Below are 19955 nucleotides of genomic sequence, written 5' to 3'. Positions count from 1 at the left end.
GCCTTTCATGGGCAAGTGCTCTCATTCTGGAGCCAGTCTATTGTTGGAAATGTGGAAAGTGAACTGCTTTATTTTGTAAAACATTTAAATTTTCTCTGCAGTTTGTTTAGCGAAATATAAATTAAACATGAATAAAGAGTGCTCAGTGTTCAACTGCACAAATCAAAGTGATAAAACAATTGACATTCCTTATTACAAGTAAGTGTACAATAGTTTAATGAAGATGTAATAAGGACTCATGACAAGCCAAAAGATGCCTTCGGATTTTAGTTATTCTTCAAATAAATGCCTACGCAAGCCAGCAGGGTTGCCACATCTTGCAAAGAAAATCAGTCTCATTACTTGATTATCACACCTCGTATAATGGGACGCCAGTGACACTCTTGAAGTCTGTGACTGAACTGAATCTCACCAGCGATAGGTGGTCGGTTAAGTTAGCGTTGACAGGGGGGCGCTGAACTCTGTTTTCCTGGAGGTGTGGCTCTACCTGCTCTTTCCATTTGCATGTGGCTCGAAGCCTTCTTGTTGCTGCTTTGCAGTGCTCTACTGGTCAGTGTGCAGTTTTTGCTGTTGGACCACACAAAATCAATGAAAAGTGGCGTGGAAAACCCAGGAAACTTTATCTTTCAAGAACTGCTGGACACCCTGATAAATGAAACGGGATACCTCTGTAAAGACAAATGTGACAGTGGACAGTAACGAAAAATCTTGATGTAATAATTCATTCACTGTGGATTTATCTTCACATCTCATAGTGTCAGTCGTCTATCGTCATTACTGTTAATGGTGGGACATGTTTTTCAGCATTTCTGCTGACCCCACGGTGCGCCATACGTGGTGGTCACTCATCATTGGTGGCGGCTTCACCTACCTGTGCCTGTATGCCGTCAACCAGACACAGGTTCAGAGGCTGCTCTCTACCAGGTAAGTGGCAAGTGTCCCAGCTGGAGGGCACGGTATGTTGCACGATCCAGAAATATCCTGTCATTAAAAATGCTTGGCATTTAACATATCCGTAAAGTGGAGGTGCTCACCACTGGCGTCCTTGGTAACTGGTGAAGGTTGCAGGTTTTATTTGTTTGGAGTGAGGAGGTCATATAGACAAATGGCCAGAAATTCATTCCAAGGGAGGCACACGTATGTGAAAGTGTAGATAAAAGATCTCGGTTAGTGACCTTGGTATCAGCACCAGGCAGGTGGCTTACCAGCATAGCGTAAACCGTATGACTGTGTGGAATATTCACAATTAAAACTGCAACTATCCGTATCCCTTAGAATGCCTGCAGGCCTCATTACCTACAGACTTGCCTCCGTGGCAACGTTTTCATTGCTGGCTTGTTGCAGAGGCCATGACGGGGCTGGGATTTCAGTCATCTGTCCCATTCGTGGATGAGGCTACCTTTACAAGAGGCAATGTTGTCAACCTTCACAACACCCATCTGAAGGATTACGGGGTATAGCTACAGTATCGTGTCTGTGAAAAATTGGCACCAGTTCAGCCTCAGTGTATGGGTGGGGATTAATGGCAACTGCCTTGTTGAACCAGTCATCCTTCTACAATGCCACACAGGTGAGGTACATGTTCGATTCTGTGGATGATCCCATCTCCAATGCCTTTCATGGTATGAGCACTAATGTGGCTGTCACATATGGTGCTCCAGCTCACTGCCTTCACGAATGTGGTGCTAAAACACTGGTACAGACACAACATTCCAATTTGCCTGGTGTGTTCCCATCTGTGTTCAATCATTGAAACCTACACTGTTGAAGACCTTTTGTAGTTTACTGAACATACAGGGTGTACATAAAACCTGGGAACAATTTCAGTTATTTATCGCACAAGAACCAAACATTGTACAGATATCATACATAATGTCATTTTGAAGAGAAACCCTGAAGGTTTTTTTTTCCATGTACACCAACACAGTGTAGTTTGGTGATTTGCCAATAGTCAGCGCTATTCGTAAACTTTGCGAGTTCAGGTGTATCTGTGTGTTGGAGTTCACGAAATGGCCTGTCTGATCACCAGATCTCACTCCGTGCGACTTTCTTCTGTGGGGACACTTCAAAGATCTGGTGTGTGTACCACCTCTACCACATGATGTAGCAGAGCTCTGAGAGGGAATATGGGAAGTGACTTCCACAGTCGACGATGCCACGCTGGGATGGGTACGGCAAGAATTTGATTACCGTATTGATGTCTGGCAGGTCACTCGTGGTTCACGTATCGAATGTTTGTAAAAAAAACTTTCAGAGTTTCTCTTCAAAATGCAATATGTATGACATCTGTACAGTGTTTAGGTCTTTTGCAATAAATGATTGAAAGTGTTCCCGAACTTTATATACACCCTGTATATATGTTTCTGCTTGGTCTAGTTGTCCTTTGTACTTTGGTAATCATTGCTGCCACAACCATGTCATGGTCACTGATACCAGTTTCGATGTGGATGTCCCCAAAGAGGTCAGGTCTATTCATTGCTTTGTTGCCATTACATCCAATATATTTCCATCTTAGTGGTGTTTCTAAGTACCTGTTCCAGATAGTCTTCAAAGAAGGCATTTAGTAAAGTTTTGCTGGATGTCTTATCATGCCCACCACTAACAAAACTATAATTTTCACAATTAATTGTTGGATGATTAAAGTCTGCACTGATGATTACAGTGGGATTGGGAAACTTTTTACCATTAGGATTTTAATACTTTCACCTGTGGGAGTCATTTCTTTCGATCTTACACTGATACTTTTGGGTTTCCTACAACTGCCATTATCTAGATGGATGAAGAGTCAGCTACCTGAATAGCAGTCTCTAATGTGTAGTGCACACCCTACAGCTCTCAACCCCCATGTGATGTGTAGATGTAGGTGCAGATATAGATGTGCAGGTATAGATATGTAGACGTGAATGTGTTTGTTGCAGGGATCTGGCAACGGCACAGCGCGCCCTCTGGTGGTCATGGCCGGTACTTAGTTTGCTCAGCCTGACCACTTCGTTCGCTGGTCTGGCCATGTACTCCTACTACTACACCTGTGACCCACTCACCAGCAAGAGGATCGAGAGGCTAGACCAGGTCAGTGCTGTGTGTGTGTGTGGGGGGGGGGGGGATGTGGGGGAGGGGGAGAGGGTTGGAGACTGATGAGTGGTGTCAAAACTTCATTTGGACAAGGTCCAAAGTATAGACATTTCCATTTGTTGCGAGATCTTAAAGGTTAACAGAACTATATTAGAGGTAGTCGTTATTACTGAAAAGATTGATTTATGCATTTTACTGGTTATTGAGCTGTGTGGCTGTGAACTGTATTACTTTAAGGAATACAGCAACCAACCACTTTAGTATGTACTGGATGTTTCAAACTGAATCTTGAGGTTTTAAGGTTTTATACCATTTATTATACTCAACCTGCAATTATAAATAATACACCAAATGAAAGAGCAGCTCCAATGGTTCTTCTTAAAAATGTTCAGTGTGAGCATATTTGTCACATGGCACACACAGTCAATAGGCAAGTTCTTCCCAAACCTTTATCAATCTGTCTGTAGCAATTGTTCCAGCAGCTGCCTCAGTCTTGTTTCTTAAATCAGGTAGATCAGCTGATAGGAGATGCTCATTTAAGTGACCCGTTGTGAACCTCCAAAGGAAAAAAAATCACATGGTGTCAGACTGGGTGAAATGGAGGGCATTCAAAAGGAGCTCTTTCATCTCACGCCCTGAGGCCAAACCGGTGGTAGAGTATGACGTCATTTAACCAATTACATACTGAATTATGTTACTGAAGTCGCCCACAATTTTGCTTCCAAATAAAGTTCTGTGCTTGAGCTTCTCCCAATTGAAGAAAGAGCCAGAGTTCTTGTGCATCACAAAATACCAGTTACAGTTGCTTCACCAAAAAAGGAGGGACCATAAGCTTTCTGTCAGGATATGGCACAAAAACATTCAATTTAGGAGGGCCTCATTGCAACTGTGTCATTTTGTGGGGATTTATGGATTCCCAGATGCACACATTGTGTGCGTTCACATATTTTCACTTAGGTGAAATGTCAGTTCATCACTGAAGATGACATGACGCAGAAAATCTTTGTCATGCAGCAAAACTTCATTAGCAAAGCTAGCATGTAAGCTGTAGTCTGTACGCTTCAGAGCCCGTGACAACTCCAAATAATAAAGACATAGTTATAAAAGTCTCATTAAATCTCCTCAGAGATATCATTGGAATTGCTAATTCATGCCTAGCCTTCCCAACCGATTCACTGGGAAAGACTGTCTCATTCGTACAATTTCTTCAGTCACTGCAAAGGGAGCCGGTATCTCAAAACTGATGATATCATTTACAGATGTTGTTATAACCAGGAAGGTTAGAGGGAAACTTAATATGGTATGCACATAGGACTGTAGTAACAAATTCAAACATGGCAAACTGTAAAATACAAAAACCTTAGTTCTCTAATCACCATCTTTGTTACCAGCACTTTGTAATGGAAGAGACAGAAAGCAATGCTTAAGCACAGGTATACAAGCAAGACTGAGTTGCTCTTTCATTTGATGTATTGTTTATAATTCTAAGTTGTATGAAACAATCGAAACTATAATTAGAATATCAACAATTATGGAAAGGATATATTATTACTCACTGTAAAGCTGACACATTTACTTGCAGACAGCCAAAGCGTTACACATTCAACTTTTAGTATTCTGGTCAGAGTGGCCAGAGACAGTGGTAGAGTGTGAAGTGTGCTTGCTTGTGTGAATGCATGTGTGTTTCTCTTCCCTGATGAAGACTTTGGCCAAAAGTCTAATGTGTAACAGTCTTTTTATAGTACCTGTCTGCAGATCAATGTGTCACATTTACAGTGAGCAGCAATCTATCCTTTCTGTAACTATACACACTTGACTTAGTGTTAGAGGTTCAATCTGGAAACAGACCCCTCTGCTGTGGCTAGGCCATTTCTCAATGATATCTTTTTTCTAGGATTTCCAGTTGTAGCATCCCCATTTACATTCAGTGCAGAAGACTAAATTCACTTTGTGCATTATTTTGAAATGTGGTTGAGTTTGTTGCACATACTGTGTAGTTGTATGAGAATGTGAAATAGAAATGAATTTTTACTTACATGTTTCACCAACTGAGTGCAGTAGCTGATGTTCAATATACAGACTCTTATATTTTTTTCAGGTTACTTTGTAACATGATGCATTTTTGTTCCAATATTTGAATAAAGTAGCAGAATTTGAATAAAGTAGCAGAATTTGAATAAATGAATTTAATTTCTCTCTTATTGAGCAGTTGAGCAATGGTCATTGTTGAGGTGGCATGTACGAGGTTTGCCCGGAAAATATGTATAAAAGTTGAATAATAACTTTATTTTACAATTATTCAGGTACTACAATATGGTCTCCTTCAAAGTACTCGCTCTGAGACGCAATACACTTCTGCCAACACCGTTTCCACTGTTGATAACATTGCTGAAAGTCTTCAGTTGTGATGTTGTTCAGTTGCCGTGTCGTTTCCGCCTCGATGGCTTCCACATCTCCCAAGTGCCGCCCCCGAAGCACCATTTTGCATTTCGGGAACATGAAGAAGTCACGCGGGGCTAAATCAGGTGAATGAGGCGGGTGGTCTGTCATGGTGATTGAGCTTCGGGCCAAAAACTCTCGCACAACGAGCGACGTGTGAGCGGGTGCATTGTCGTGATGAAGGATCCACCTGCCCCCCTTTTGCCAACTCCAGTCGAACTCGGGCCACATGAGCTCTGAGACATGTCAGAGCTACAACGTAAAAATTTCCATTCACTCTCTGGCCGGGAGGGACAAATTCCTTGTGAACAATGCCCCTAGAATCAAAGAAAACAATCAACATTGTCTTCACATTGGACCTTGATTTTCGCGACTTTTTTGTTCTCTGTTCTCCTGTTAGTTTCCATTCCTTGCTTTGAGATTTGAGCTCCACATCGAATTCGTAAAAGCAGAACTCGTCTCCAGTGATGACTCGGTTGAGAAAGTCCCCTCGTTCCTCTGCTTCCAACCAATCCTCACAGCACTCGACCCTCTTTGCTTTCTGTTCTGGCGTCAAAAGCTTAGGTACGATTTTCACATACAATTTTTTCATTTCAAGTTTTTGTGTCAGGATTTCGTGAATGATTGTTTTGGGGATTGACAGCTCATCAGCAATCATTCTGACTGTCAATCTATGGTCTTTAAGAAAACAAGCCCGAATTTGTTCAACATTTGCATCGGAACTCGATGTCGACGGGTGTCCTGGGCGAGGGTCATCGTTCACCTCTTCTCGGACATCTCGGAACCTTTTTAACCATTTGTTCATGGTCGGTTCCTTCAGAGAATTGCCTTCGTAAACCTTTTTCAAACACTCAAAAATCTCATGGCCGTTCTTGCCTAGCTTTGCAAGAAACTTGATGTTGACGTGCTGTTCCTCAATCAGAGAGAGCTCCATGCCAATGGCAGGTGAAAAAGGGTGACTGTCAACAAGCTGCCGCACACTTCCACCCTCACGCAGAGTGCTCTGACTCGAACTGTGCGTTGATGGGATTGATTACAGCAGTAGTCCCACCTGGCGATGACTGCAACATGTAACATAAAGACATTATTCAACTTTTTTACGTATTTTCCGGACAAACCTCGTATTGTCCCTACTGCATCTGATACGCATCTAAAAGGAATGCATTTCAGAATAAAATTTTCTCCTAAAGTTTTTACCATTTATGAGCGATAGTAATATAACATTGCCATCAGTTGTGCAGGGCCTGTATCTGACAGAAGAGAGAGCAGCAGATTCACTGTTTGGAGACAATGGTCAGTTCACATGCAGTTTGAATCATCACAAGTCACTGTTAAATAATCTTCAAATAACCTCAGGGGTGGACAATTCTCTGGAGGAACCGACCATGAATAAGTGGTTAAAAAGGTTCCGGGATGGCCGAGAAGAGGTGAACGATGACCCTCGCCCAGGACACTTGCTCAGAATCATCACAAGTCACTGTTAAATAATCTTCAAATAACCCCAGGGGTGGACTTTGCTTATAGCAGAATGAAATCAGTGGCTGAATGTGCATTGCATTCAACATTTTGTGTGTCTTTACCACGATCTGCTGAGCTCATGATTCTAGCTAGCTTTTCTGAAATAAAAATTACAAAAACCCTAATTCACATACAACTTGACAATTCTGAGAACATTTCCTTATAAATGAAAACAAGAATGTAACCATTTTTTAACATATTTAATTACAAATCAAATCTATATCTACTACAGAGACATTAACAAAATACATCTGATCAGTTTGAGAAGAATTGAGAATCAGTTTTCTGAGAGAAATTTTGCACCTAATTTTTTTCTTAACATATATTAAAATTCCTCTGATTTGTTTCAGCCACAGGCTGATTTCTCTATCGTTGGTCCGAATTTACAGGTCATACACATTTCATTACATTCTTTTGACAGCTTGAAATTTTTTTAAATAGAGGAGTGCACATTTGCACAAGAAAATGATTTTGAAATAATTTTATACTTGCCAGCCGCTGTGGCTGAGTGGTTCTAGGCGCTTCAGTCCAGAACTGCACTGCTGCTATCGTTGCAGGTTCAAATCCTGCCTCGGGCATGGATGCATGTGATGTCCTTAGGTTAGTTAGGTTTAAGTAGTTCTAAGTTCTAGGGGACTGATGATCTCAGCTGTTAAGTCCCATAGTGCTTAGAGCCATTTGAACCATTTTTTAATTTTATTCTTAAAAAGAAATGATATTCTTCAAGTAAAGCTTCAAACCATCCATGGTAGATTTATATTGTCATTTTAACATATTGTAATAAAGTTCAAGATTTCAAGGACAGTTAATTGCAAATGCTTAAAGTTGTTAATGACTTATTTGCAATGAAATGTTTTAGAACTGTGATGCTACATTTATAACTCATACTAAACTAATGTGTGTGGCATGAGTTCTTTTCACTGAAGATATCATGGCATCTAAATTCTGCAGTTTGTGAATAGTAATTTCGTCTCAAGGTAGCATTCAAACTCCAAATGATCAGTTTTATGATTTATTCAGAGAATAACTTCTGAACACACGTTACTGTTTCTAGAGAATACAGCTTCCATTTTCACAACATTGTTCAAGCTTCTCCAGCTTCATGTGACTGATCACAATGCATACTTTATCATAACATACTAGTTTAGTAAGCAGAGTCAATAGAACATAAACATGTTGTTGACAATGTAAACTAGTACATGCACTATTGATGATTATGTTTGAATTTAGGTACAGTTATAAATAGTAATTAGAAAACTATCTAGAGACACTATGCTATACATCATATTATATAATTAAAATTTTTGCAGTAAAATTTTATCAATTTGTATCCCTTCAAATGAAAATTTACATCGGGCCTAAAAAATTAATTGTATAAATGTGTAATTTTAAACACAATTAAATTGTAACATCCCTTCCCTTCAATTGTAGTGGTTTCTTACGCCAATTCATATTATTTTACATACATTACATCATATCAATTTGCAGTTACGAGAATAAATGTAACAGGGGTTTATATTACAAACAATTGAACTAATCTGTTTATAAGGCTGGATCCTACACTCAGTTAAAGTAATTTCAATACATACTTCCAAATATCATAAAGAATAGGTTCTGGAAAAAAATCATACACATGATTGTTTGAAATGAAAATGAACTGAATTGGCTTGTATACAAAACAAGTGTATTTAATACAACAGTCTCACATTCTCTGTTTGTTACATTAAAGTTTGAGCTAAATGTTCAGATTCACTTTATTTTGTGATTTCACTCCCTGAAGGGTGTTTAGTTGCCATCTCAAACACAATGAACTTAGTTGGATGATGGGTTATGCATAGTATAAATTTACTCTTTAATTTACTCTTGCTTTTGCTTCACGCTTAATTTTCAATGAAAAAGATTTAATCAACTGTAATTCTGCAGTTGGATTTAAAAATTCCTTCTTTATTTTGATGTAACATCATTTTTATTATGTATCATAAAATGGATGGTTAAAATCGATACAACCTAAACATTGTTGATAGTTGCAGACAAATAATAACAAACTAAGGATTTATGTCACTGATTACACCAAAAATTTTCCAGTCAGTTTACAAACATAAAAAAAAGCATTCCTCCTCATCATTCGTAATTTACATTCATCAAAAAACTCTTGCATTACCTCGGTTTTGAGAGTTCCAGAACCTGTACAGTAAACTGGAATAGAGATCAACATAAACATAATTTCTGCCCTCTTATTGCTCATGAAAACCACACATTGCATGTTGTACCACCATACAGCAAGACCTTCAGAGGTGGTGGTCCAGACTGCTGTACACCCCGGTGCCTCTGATACCCAGCAGCACGTCCTCTTGCATTGATGCATGCCTGTATTCGTCGTGGCATACTGTCCACAAGTTCATCAAGGTACTGTTGGTCCAGGTTGTCCCACTCCTCAATGGCAATTCGGCGTAGATCCCTTGGAGTTGTTGGTGGGTTACGTCCATAAACAGCCATTTCCAATCTATCCCAGGTGATAGAGTTCATGTCTAGAGAACATGCTGGCAACTCTAGTTGAGTGGTGTCATTATCCTGAAGGAAGTCATTCACAAGATGTGCATGAAGGGGGCGCAAATTGTCGTCCGTTAAGATATGCCAATATACTGCCGATATGGTTTCACTATCGGTTGGAGGATGGCATTCATGTATCATGCCACCGTTACAGTGCCTCCATGACTACCAGCAGCGTACCTCGTCCCCACATAATGCCACCCCAAAACAGCAGGCAACCTCCACCTTAGTGCATTCGCTGGACAGTGTGTCTAAGGCAATCTGCCTGACATCAGGTTGTCTCCAAACATGTTGTAATGTTATGTGAGCCTCACTGCCCTTTTTTGAAACTAATATGTGCCTGATTTTATACTGAGAATCTCAGTAATGTATGTAAATACTGTAAATGTAAATGTGATTCAAAAAGTATGTGAAGTGAAGTGAAGTGCAGCTGGACAGCAAAAGACTCTTTAGCGCGCCATCCCCGCAGTGATAGTAGTTGTGAATCTTTGAGTATGGACTCTAAAAAAAGACAATTGATTTAATAAAAAAAAAAGAGGATGGTTAATCTGTATCTTGTGGAAAGAGGATGTGTTGCTAGGCTGTCGCTCAGAACGTATTGTGACATTTAATGAAAATTGATATTTTAGTGATAAAACTGAGTAAAGTATGTGTAAGAGTTGCCAAACATTTATGTATACAAATTTTCTGGAAGTGAAGAATAGAAACATCTTGTTTTTGGAAAAGGAGGTGAACTTCATTGTCGTCGCTGGCTATCAATCGACAGAATTGTAAGTGTACAAAGTTCATTAAAATACAGGAAAGGAAATGCATTCTCTACAGTTTTCATTCAATACGTAACAACCTTTCATAATTTCTTAATTACAGTAATTGGATTATGATCTTGTACAATAATATGTTGCTGAACTCCACTGACCAATTTTGATGTAGCGGGACATGTAGTTTGAAGGAAGTTTGTGTGCCAAGCAATCTCCTTTCCTCACAAAAAGCAGATTTCTGTTTTATCTTATTTACTTACAACGGTGGTCCTGTATGTATGAAAAGCAATGAAAACTTGGCCTCAAAGCTATCTGCAATATGGTATTTTAAACCTTAAAGAACAATAACTTCCAACAAATTATAATACGTCACCAACTGGTGCAGAAGTTGATAATTTAAGGAGATAGCAACCAAAATTCAGGTACCAGTTAAGACTTCATCTACATCTACATCTACATGATTACTCTGCAATTCACATTTAAGTGCTTGGCAGAGGGTTCATCGAACCACAATCATACTATCTCCCTACCATTCCACTCCCGAACAGTGCGCGGGAAAAACGAACACCTAAATCTTTCTGTTCGGGGCTCAACAAAATATTTTCGCATTCAGAAGAGAAAGTTGGTGACTGAAATTTCGTAAATAGATTTCGCTGCAATGAAAAAGTCTTTGCTTTAATGACTTCCATCACAACTCGCATATCATATCTGCCACACTCTCTCCCCTATTACATGATAATACAAAACGAGTTGCCCTTTTTTGCACCCTTTCGATGTCCTCCGTCAATCCCACTGGGTTAGGATCCCACACCGTGCAGCAATATTCTAACAGAGGATGAACGAGTGTAGTGTAAGCTGTCTCTTTAGTGGACTTGTTGCATCTTCTAAGTGTCCTGCCAATGAAATGCAACCTTTGGCTCGCATTCCCCACAATATTATCTATGTGGTCTTTCCAACTGAAGTTGTTCGTGATTTTAACACCCAGGTACTTAGTTGAATTGACAGCCTTGAGAATTGTACTATTTATCGAGTAATCGAATTCCAACGGATTTCTTTTGGAACTCGTGTGGATCACCTCACACTTTTCGTTATTTAACGTCAACTTCCACCTGCCACACCATACAGCAATCTTTTCTAAGTTGCTTTGCAACTGATACTGGTCTTCGGATGACCTTACTAGACGGTAAATTACAGCATCATCTGTGAACAACCTAAGAGAACTGCTCAGATTGTCACCCAGGTCATTTATATAGATCAGGAACAGCAGAGGTCCCAGGATGCTTCCCTGGGGAACACCTGATATCACTTCAGTTTTACTCGATGGTTTGCTGTCTGTTACTACGAACTGCGACCTTCCTGACAGGAAATCACGAATCCAGTCGCACAACTGAGACGATACCCCATAGGCCCGCAGCTTGATTAGAAGTTGCTTGTGAGGAACGGTGTTAAAAGCTTTCCAGAAATCTAGAAATACGGAATCAACTTGAGATCCTCTGTCGATAGCGGCCATTACTTCGTGCGAATAAGGAGCTAGCTCCGTTGCACAAGAATGATGTTTTATGAAACCATGCTGATTACGTATCAATAGATCGTTCCCTTCGAGGTGATTCATAATGTTTGAATACAGTATATGCTCCAAAACCCTACTGCAAACTGATGTCAATGATAAAGGTCTGTAGTTCGATGGATTACTCCTACTACCCTTCTTAAACACTGGTGCGACCTGCGCAGTTTTCCAATCTGTAGGTAGAGATCCATCGGTGAGCGAGCGGTTGTATGTGATTGCTAAGTAGGGAGCTATTGTATCAGTGTAATCTGAAAGGAACCTAATCGGTATACAATCTGGACGTGAAGACTTGCCCGTATCAAGCGATTTGAGTTGCTTCACAACCCCTAAGGTATCTACTTCTAAGAAACTCATGCTAGCAGCTGTTAGTGTTTCAAATTCTGGTATATTCCATTCGTCTTCCCTGGTGAAGGAATTTTGGAAAACTGCGTTCAATAACTCCGCTTTAGCGGCACAGTCGTCGGTAATAGTACCATCGGCACTGCACAGCGAAGGTATTGACTGCGTCTTGCCACTTGTGTACTTTACATACGACCAGAATTTCTTTGGATTTTCTACCAAATTTTGAGACAATGTTTCGTTGTGGAACCTATTAAAGGCATCTCGCATTGAAATCCGTGCCAAATTTCGCGCGTCTGTAAATTTTAGCCAATCTTCGGAATTTCGCATTCTTCTGAACTTCGCATGCTTTTTCCATTGCCTCTGCAACAGAGTTCGGACCTGTTTTGTTTACCACGGGGGATCAGTTACATCTGTTACCAATTTGAGGTATGAATCTCTCAATTGCTGTTGCTACTATATCTTTGACTTTGAGCCGTTTGACTTAAAGTAAAAATCTGAATCAAAAATCAGTCTCTGTCTTTCTCTCCAAACACATATATAAATATTCATATTATTAAGATCAAAAGTCATTTTATATTCTGTTTCTGCAGATATGACTCGATGTGTTGACAGTGTAATGGATCCAGTCGAGTTTTTACTTCACTAAGTCTTCATGAGCAACACATCACAGCGAAAGAAATTACGACCGTCACAAGTAAATAACCACCAGTCATCGAATGCGCGTGCGCAACTGGTCATGTACAGTCATCAGCCCCATGCCACTGGCCGTGCGCAGCTACTTCCGCGCATCTGCCCTCGTGCTTAGCTCACGGGGTAGACGTCAAAATATTTCTGAATGTCAAAAGATTGCCAGAGTACAAACAGTTCTACAAACACTCAGGAGGAGCGCAAATATAAACCAAATGACGTCTTATTTCCCATGATGATACGAAAGAGACACACAAACTGGATAGTTACTGTAGTCAAAATAGTAACTACAATATATGAAAGACTAGAAGCTGATCTCCGTGCTTTCAAAAGTTCAATATAAATAAAAGCACAACTCCAGAAACCCCCTCCTTTGACCATAAAACCTTAGACAAATTTTTTTAGCACTTAATTAATCCAATGTATTTTCTGTTCCATGTACTATGTATTAAGAGTATGTTTGCAAGAGCTGAAGAAGATTAAGCAGTTCAGTCATGATGTCTTAGTCATGAATGCTTGATACACTGATGTGATCTATTCGGCCTGTTGTAGGGGCCCAACTGTACCGCGCTGCACGGTGTCGTGGTTGCACAGATGGACCTTGCCCCGGATGTCGGGAGGGAAGTTTTAAACCGTGCAGCCTATTGGGCACAGTTTGAGTCGAGTCATGACATCCTGTGGTTGCACAAAAAGCATCATTCAACATCGTGGCATTGCTGACAGAGTTCCTCTGAGCCATAGTCTATAGGTAACGGTCATCCATTGCAGTAGTAGCCCTTGGGCGGCCTGATTGAAGAATGTCATCAACAGTTTCTGTCTCTCTGTATCTCCTCCATGTCCGAACAACATTGCTTTGGTTCACACTGAGACGCCTGGACACTTCCTTTGTTGAGAGCCTTCCTGGCACAAAGTTACAATGCAGACATGATCAAACTGCAGAATTAACCATCTAGGCACGGTTGAACTATAGACAACATGAGCCGTGTACCTCCTTCGTGGTGGAATCACTGGAACTGATTGGCTGTCAGTCCCCTCCATCTAATAGGTGATGCATGGTTGTTTACATCTTTGGGCACTTTTAGTGGAGCTCTGAACAGTCAAAGGGACTGTGTCTGTGATACAATATCCACAGACAACATCTATCTTTAGGAGTTCTGGGAACTGGGGTGATGCAAAGCTTTTTTTGATGTGTGTATATGATTTAATATACAGTTTGGAAGTTAGGAGATGAGGTACTGGCAGAAGTAAAGCTTCGAGGACGGGGCGTGAGTTGTACTTGGGTAGCTCAGTTGGTAGAGCTTGGTAGAGCACTTACCCACGAAAGGCAAAGATCCTGAGTTCGAGTCTCAGTCCGGCAAACAGTTTTAATCTGCCAGGAAGTTTCATATCAGCGCACACTCCGCTGCAGAGTGAAAATCTCATTCTGGAAACATATATTACCTGCCATATCATCCTATTAGAAATATCTTTAAAAACAGTAGTTTTGAGTGCATTTTTGAATGGATATTTTAAATATGTATTTTTATAATGTATTTTGAAAGATATTTTGATTTTTACAGATTTACTTGTATGTTCCTCTCGTGCTGTCATATCTATGTCATCGTTTACTGCTGTACTTTAAACACACTTTAAACACAAGTTTAAGTACTATAGTAGAGCCACATTAATCTTTAGGCCTGTCAGCCAACTTTAAACGTAAATCACCATACTGGAAGCAGAATATGTACTTCATGCGATGTCAGTGTAAGTTTCCTGTACTGCCTCAATTTTTATCTTTTACAGTGTATATTCTGATGATGCTCTTGTTAATCTGAAGAGTGAAACCAGTCAATACAACAAAAAAAGTGTGACTTTTAGCTGTTTTCAAAAATTTAATTTGGATATTGCATAATTAGAAAATCTGCCCAAATGGAAACTCAATATGAGGCCTCTGCAAGTGCTGATAACGCTTCTCACATGATTATGCAGCTTCTCTGTCTCCTTCACAGTGACCACTTAATGTCCTAATCTGTTCATGCCTTTTTTATATTGTACCAGACCTGGTAACAACACAAAACATAAAAAACAGTAATGCACTCTTATGGCCATTCTACCTGTTGCAGGTGTGTGTGTGTGTGTGTGTGTGTGTGTGTGTGTGTGTGTGTGTGTGTGTGTGTGTGTGTGTGTGCGCACGCGCGCGCGCACATGTGCGGGTGCGTGTGCGTGCACGTGTACATGTGTGTGTGTATGCATGCTCTGTTACATTAACATCTGATCAGTCTTCAGAGTGCTTCACTTTCTTGGCCAGGCAGTGTATATAATTATTGCTCTTGACTCCAGTAAAACTTACAGCAATATCACAAACTTTCTTTCCAATTTTTCACAGTAAGTAGGTATCTAAGTATCTAATGAAATTAGATGCTTTATTTCAGTAACAAATTTGGTTCTTGTTACATAATTTATAAGGTAATTTGAGATAATTTTGTGATAGAGTAAGGAGTACTGGTAGTCTTGTGTGAAGTTTGAAAAGTAGTGGAGAGGTACTGGCAATTGTCAGACTGTGAGGACGGGGTGCCAACTGTACCAGGATAGTTCAGCCAGGAAGAGCATTCCACTGAATGGTGACATTTCAGGTTTGAATCCTGCTCTGCACCAAGTTTTAGTCTGCCAGGAAGTTCCAAGTTGGTACAAATTACAATGCAGTTGCAGTAACTGAAATGAGAGGTATTTGACAAGAAATCAGACACATGTTGGTCCATCCTCTCTTTACCCGAGTCAGCGCTGTCACGGTCTCCTGTGCCGGATGTAATGCAGCTGCCCTCGGAATGACAGGAGCACTTCATTTGCAGCTGATGCCGTTGTATGTGGTGGACACAATGAGCGGCATGCCGGGCTTGCCGGGCCTCTTCATCGCTGGCATCTTCAGTGGTTCCCTGAGCACCGTCTCATCAGCTGTCAACTCGCTGGCTGCCGTCACATTGGAGGATTACTTTAAGGTGAGGCCTACTGCAGCTGCGATGAGAGGAATATGTGGGCTATGGGTGGATGGATGTCATATGTCCCTATATTAAAAACAGTTGATGTATGGTGTTTGTGCATCAGTGTGTGTGTGTGTGTGTGTGTGTGTGTGTGTGTGTGTGTTTTCAAATGCATCAACTGGATGGGCCTACTTTCTTATTTGTTTTGAATTGTAAATCATTTTTGTTTTCTGGAGCCTGGTTTGCACTGGAGAAGATACAAGAGAATGAGCATCTGCCAAGAAATGTTCTGTCTTTTGTAAATGGCACATAAGTGAACAGCCTTTGATTACATTTGGTTCACAGTTACTTACACTCACACGTGTTTGACTGGTTGAATTGGAGTGAGTGATGGAGTGGTCTGGAAAAAAAAAAAAAAAAAAAAAAAAAAAAAAAAAAAAAAAAAAAAAAAAAAAAACAGGTAATGTTGGTGAGACAGCACTATATATGTATCATATATGCTTCTGGGAGCCAAGTGATTCGCACCACAAATGCGAAACAAAAAGAAATATGATAAGTAGATAGTTGCCAAAGCTCTTACAGGTCCAGCTGGGGATGTGAGAATGATGATAAATCCATTACATGCTTCTATCAGGTGGGAACGGAGCCAATAAGTACAAGCTTTGATGTTTCTTCTTGTTAAAAAAGAGAAGCATAATATATTTCTGCAAAAGTAAACAAGTATAAATGTGTGTTTATTGTGCTGACTAAACTAAAAATGTACAAAATGTTTTATCATTCTCTTTGCTGTAATTAAATTGATGATTCCTGTCATTTTAGAGGTTTTTAATGTTAGACCTGAGTAAATAAAAATCTTTTCCATTGATTATGCAATCTCTCTTCTAACTCATTTGACACATTTACATACATTATTAATCATACTTTCACATGATAATCATTATACGTAGTATAATAAAATACTAGAAGTGCTTTGTGTAAGTCACTCTAGACACCAGAAACTGAGATAAAGCAGCTACTGAAATACAAAAGTTTTTAAACACAAATGTATCAAGTTGCAAATAACCACAGTGTAACTGCTAGACTTTTTTCAGGTTGCTCATCGGTAACTAGTACCTGCTTTTAAACTTCCTACTCAGTTGTAACGAGACTCCTGCAAAGTTGTCAGATATCGCTAAGACTGCCATCCGTGCTTCTTCACAGAGCAAACGAGCCACCGACCTCCTCACTCTGTTAACTGGCACAGACATCAAACACCTTGTCATTGACTTGCGATTCCACCACCCTTCGACCACTGTCCGTAGATGCTAATGACAATAGTACGCCAAAATCCAATGAGCTGTGCAGTTTCCACAGTGCTAGTAGCCACTTGTTCTCACATCACATACCTACAGTGCACCAGGCGGCACTGAATCTGGCAATAGGCAGCAGCCTCACAATTTTGGCCTACCGGTGTAAAGACCGATTACTGTCACGATACCGTGAGCACACTGCCAAGAGACCACCGCTGGAACGTTGCGGAGACAGGTATCGGTTCCTGTGTTAGTGCAGGGGCTCTGCATATGTGGTCTCTAGCCAGTTGTGCGATTGCCGTTCGTGATGAAATGGTGACGCAGTTTTGTTGTGTTCGGCAGCCACTGTACGTGCGGTACCGGGGCCACCCACTGGCGGAGTCGCGGTCGCCACTTGTGGGGAAGCTGCTGGCACTGGCATTCGGACTGCTGTTCCTGGGACTGGCCTTCATGGCGCAGTTCCTGGGTGGCGTGCTGCAGGCCAGCCTCACGATATTCGGCGCTGTCGGCGGACCTGTGCTCGGCTTCTTCTCGCTCGGCATGTTCCTGCCCCACGCCAACGAGCCGGTACGTACTCCTCATCCTGCTGCCTCGCCAGAGACTCTGTAGAGAGGTCTGTTGTGTAGAACTCAGGTGCCGAGATATACTGGTAGTGAACTCACTTATCTACAGGGTGGATCTTTTGGCCTCTCTCTTGTTATTATCACTATGATGAAATAACTGAAGTAAAGCAGAATACTTTAACATGAGGATAAACCAAAAGAATTAAAAAAATCATTACCATGAGACCGAATTATTGAAACCAAAACAGAAAGACCTAAAGCACCTTCAAAAACAGAAAAAAATAACAGGAAAGAAGTAATCATAATCAAATTCAATATGAAAAACAATAATTAATATAAACAAAGAAAGAACAATGTACTCCAATCTCAGAAGAACCATTAATAAATGTTTATGTTTAGAAGAAAAAACATAAACACCAGCAAAATAAACCAACAAAAAAGTAAAATCAGAGAATATAAGCATTAGCTTTAATAGTTAAAAAAAAAAAAACGCCAGTCTTGTAAACCGGAGATAAGTCTAGGCCCCACTTTTAAAACTTCAGAGGTGGAAAGCTTCCATCATCAGTCCCCAAAACCGATATTTTAAATAAACTAACCCCTGAAATGATTAAAATAATAATTATATCACTATCAAATGCAATAAATATTAATTTTATTAAATTAAGACATCCAATATCAATAATACTTTCATTATCCTCCAAACTTTCTTAGTTGGATTAATAACAGGAACAATAATGGAAAGATATTGACTGTCATATATTTTATTCTTAACATTTCTTGGTGGTATATTAGTCCTATTTATTTATATTACAAGAATTGCATCAAACGAAATATTTCAACCTAAATCAATTAGCATAATTATTACCCTAACAATATGGGGATTTATTGTATCAATATTAATTATACTAGACATAACAATATTTATAGACTTCTGCAAAAATACTGAACCATAAATATTGATAATTCATCAATTACCAAGAAATAACAATATCTTTAGAAAAATTATATAATAGACCAACATTCATTATTACAATAATAATAATAATCTGCAGAGGGGCGAACATTGACTCAGACCACTACTTAACACGCATTAAAGTGAAATTCACCCCAAAAAAATTCTATCCGAAGAAAACACACATGATGAAATTTGACACACGAACAATCAAAGAAACCAATCTGAAGGAGGAGTGGGAAAAGGAACCAGCTGACTCTTGGGAAAAATTTCGAACAAAAATTACAAAGAAGGCAAAAGAACTGATCCCATTGAAAAAGAACACAAAACACCCCTGGTGGGACTCTGGATGTGAAAAAGCGCTGGAAGAAAGAAAGAAAGCCTTTCTGAAGTATAACAGTAAAAAATCCCCAGAAAATCTAGATCACTTCCACAACACCAGAAGACAAGTGGCAAAAACAATCAGACAAGTCAAGAGGAAGTACGTCAAGGAACAGTGTGAGTCTATTGAAGAAAATTTCCGTAACTATAATGTACGAGACTTCTATAAGACCTTTGCTGGGAGAATCAATGGATACGGCTCACGAAATCTATGTTTCAGAAAACCAGATGGAAAACTAGCGCTCACAAATCGGGAAAATTGTGAGGAGCTGGCGAGATACTTTTCCGGACTCCTCAATTGCCCTGAACCTTCTTCAAGATTCCCTCAAGAAACTGCTGTCTACTCAAATCCAGAATCCCCACCACCTACACTAGAGGAGATCCAAAGACATATTCATAGACTGAAAAACAACAAGGCATCCGGAGAAGATAATATCACTGCAGAACTACTTAAAAATCTTGGACCAAATTCCCTCAAAGAACTCACTCAAATCATCACAGACATTTGGCAGACAGAAAAACTACCAGAAGATTGGAAATGCGCCCTAATTCATCCACTGCATAAAAAGGGAGACATGGCAGATATAAACAACTATCGAGGAATCTCCCTTCTCCAAGTCACTTATAAAATCCTCTCAGCTTGTCTTCTTCAACGAACACAAGAACAACTCGAACACAGTATTGGTGAATACCAAGCTGGCTTTCGCCCTCAGCGATCCTGTGCAGAACAAATTTTCAATTGGAAGACAACACTAAAATACAAAGCAGTCAGAAACAGTCCGATCATTTGTTCCTTTGTTGATTTCGCAAAGGCTTATGATTCAATCGATAGGCAATCTCTCGTTATTATCCTTGAGGAGCTAGGACTCGATCTGAAAAC

General features: G+C 40.0%; 1 protein-coding gene across 1 annotated transcript in view; it reads left to right on the top strand.

The window, feature by feature from the left end:
- Positions 1-19955, top strand: part of LOC126427310 (putative sodium-dependent multivitamin transporter) — a 143641-nt gene that overhangs the window by 83480 nt on the left and 40206 nt on the right. Inside the window, exons 6-9 of the mRNA XM_050089614.1 lie at positions 805-924; positions 2919-3069; positions 15762-15908; positions 17522-17746. Coding sequence (XP_049945571.1) covers positions 805-924; positions 2919-3069; positions 15762-15908; positions 17522-17746 — 643 coding nt within the window. The remainder of the gene's footprint in view (positions 1-804; positions 925-2918; positions 3070-15761; positions 15909-17521; positions 17747-19955) is intronic.

This window comes from Schistocerca serialis, chromosome 11, assembly GCF_023864345.2.
Source record: "Schistocerca serialis cubense isolate TAMUIC-IGC-003099 chromosome 11, iqSchSeri2.2, whole genome shotgun sequence".
Classification (NCBI taxonomy): Eukaryota; Metazoa; Arthropoda; class Insecta; order Orthoptera; family Acrididae; genus Schistocerca; species Schistocerca serialis.
Note: the sequence above shows the minus strand (reverse complement) of the source record. Positions and strands in the feature narration are given on the sequence as shown.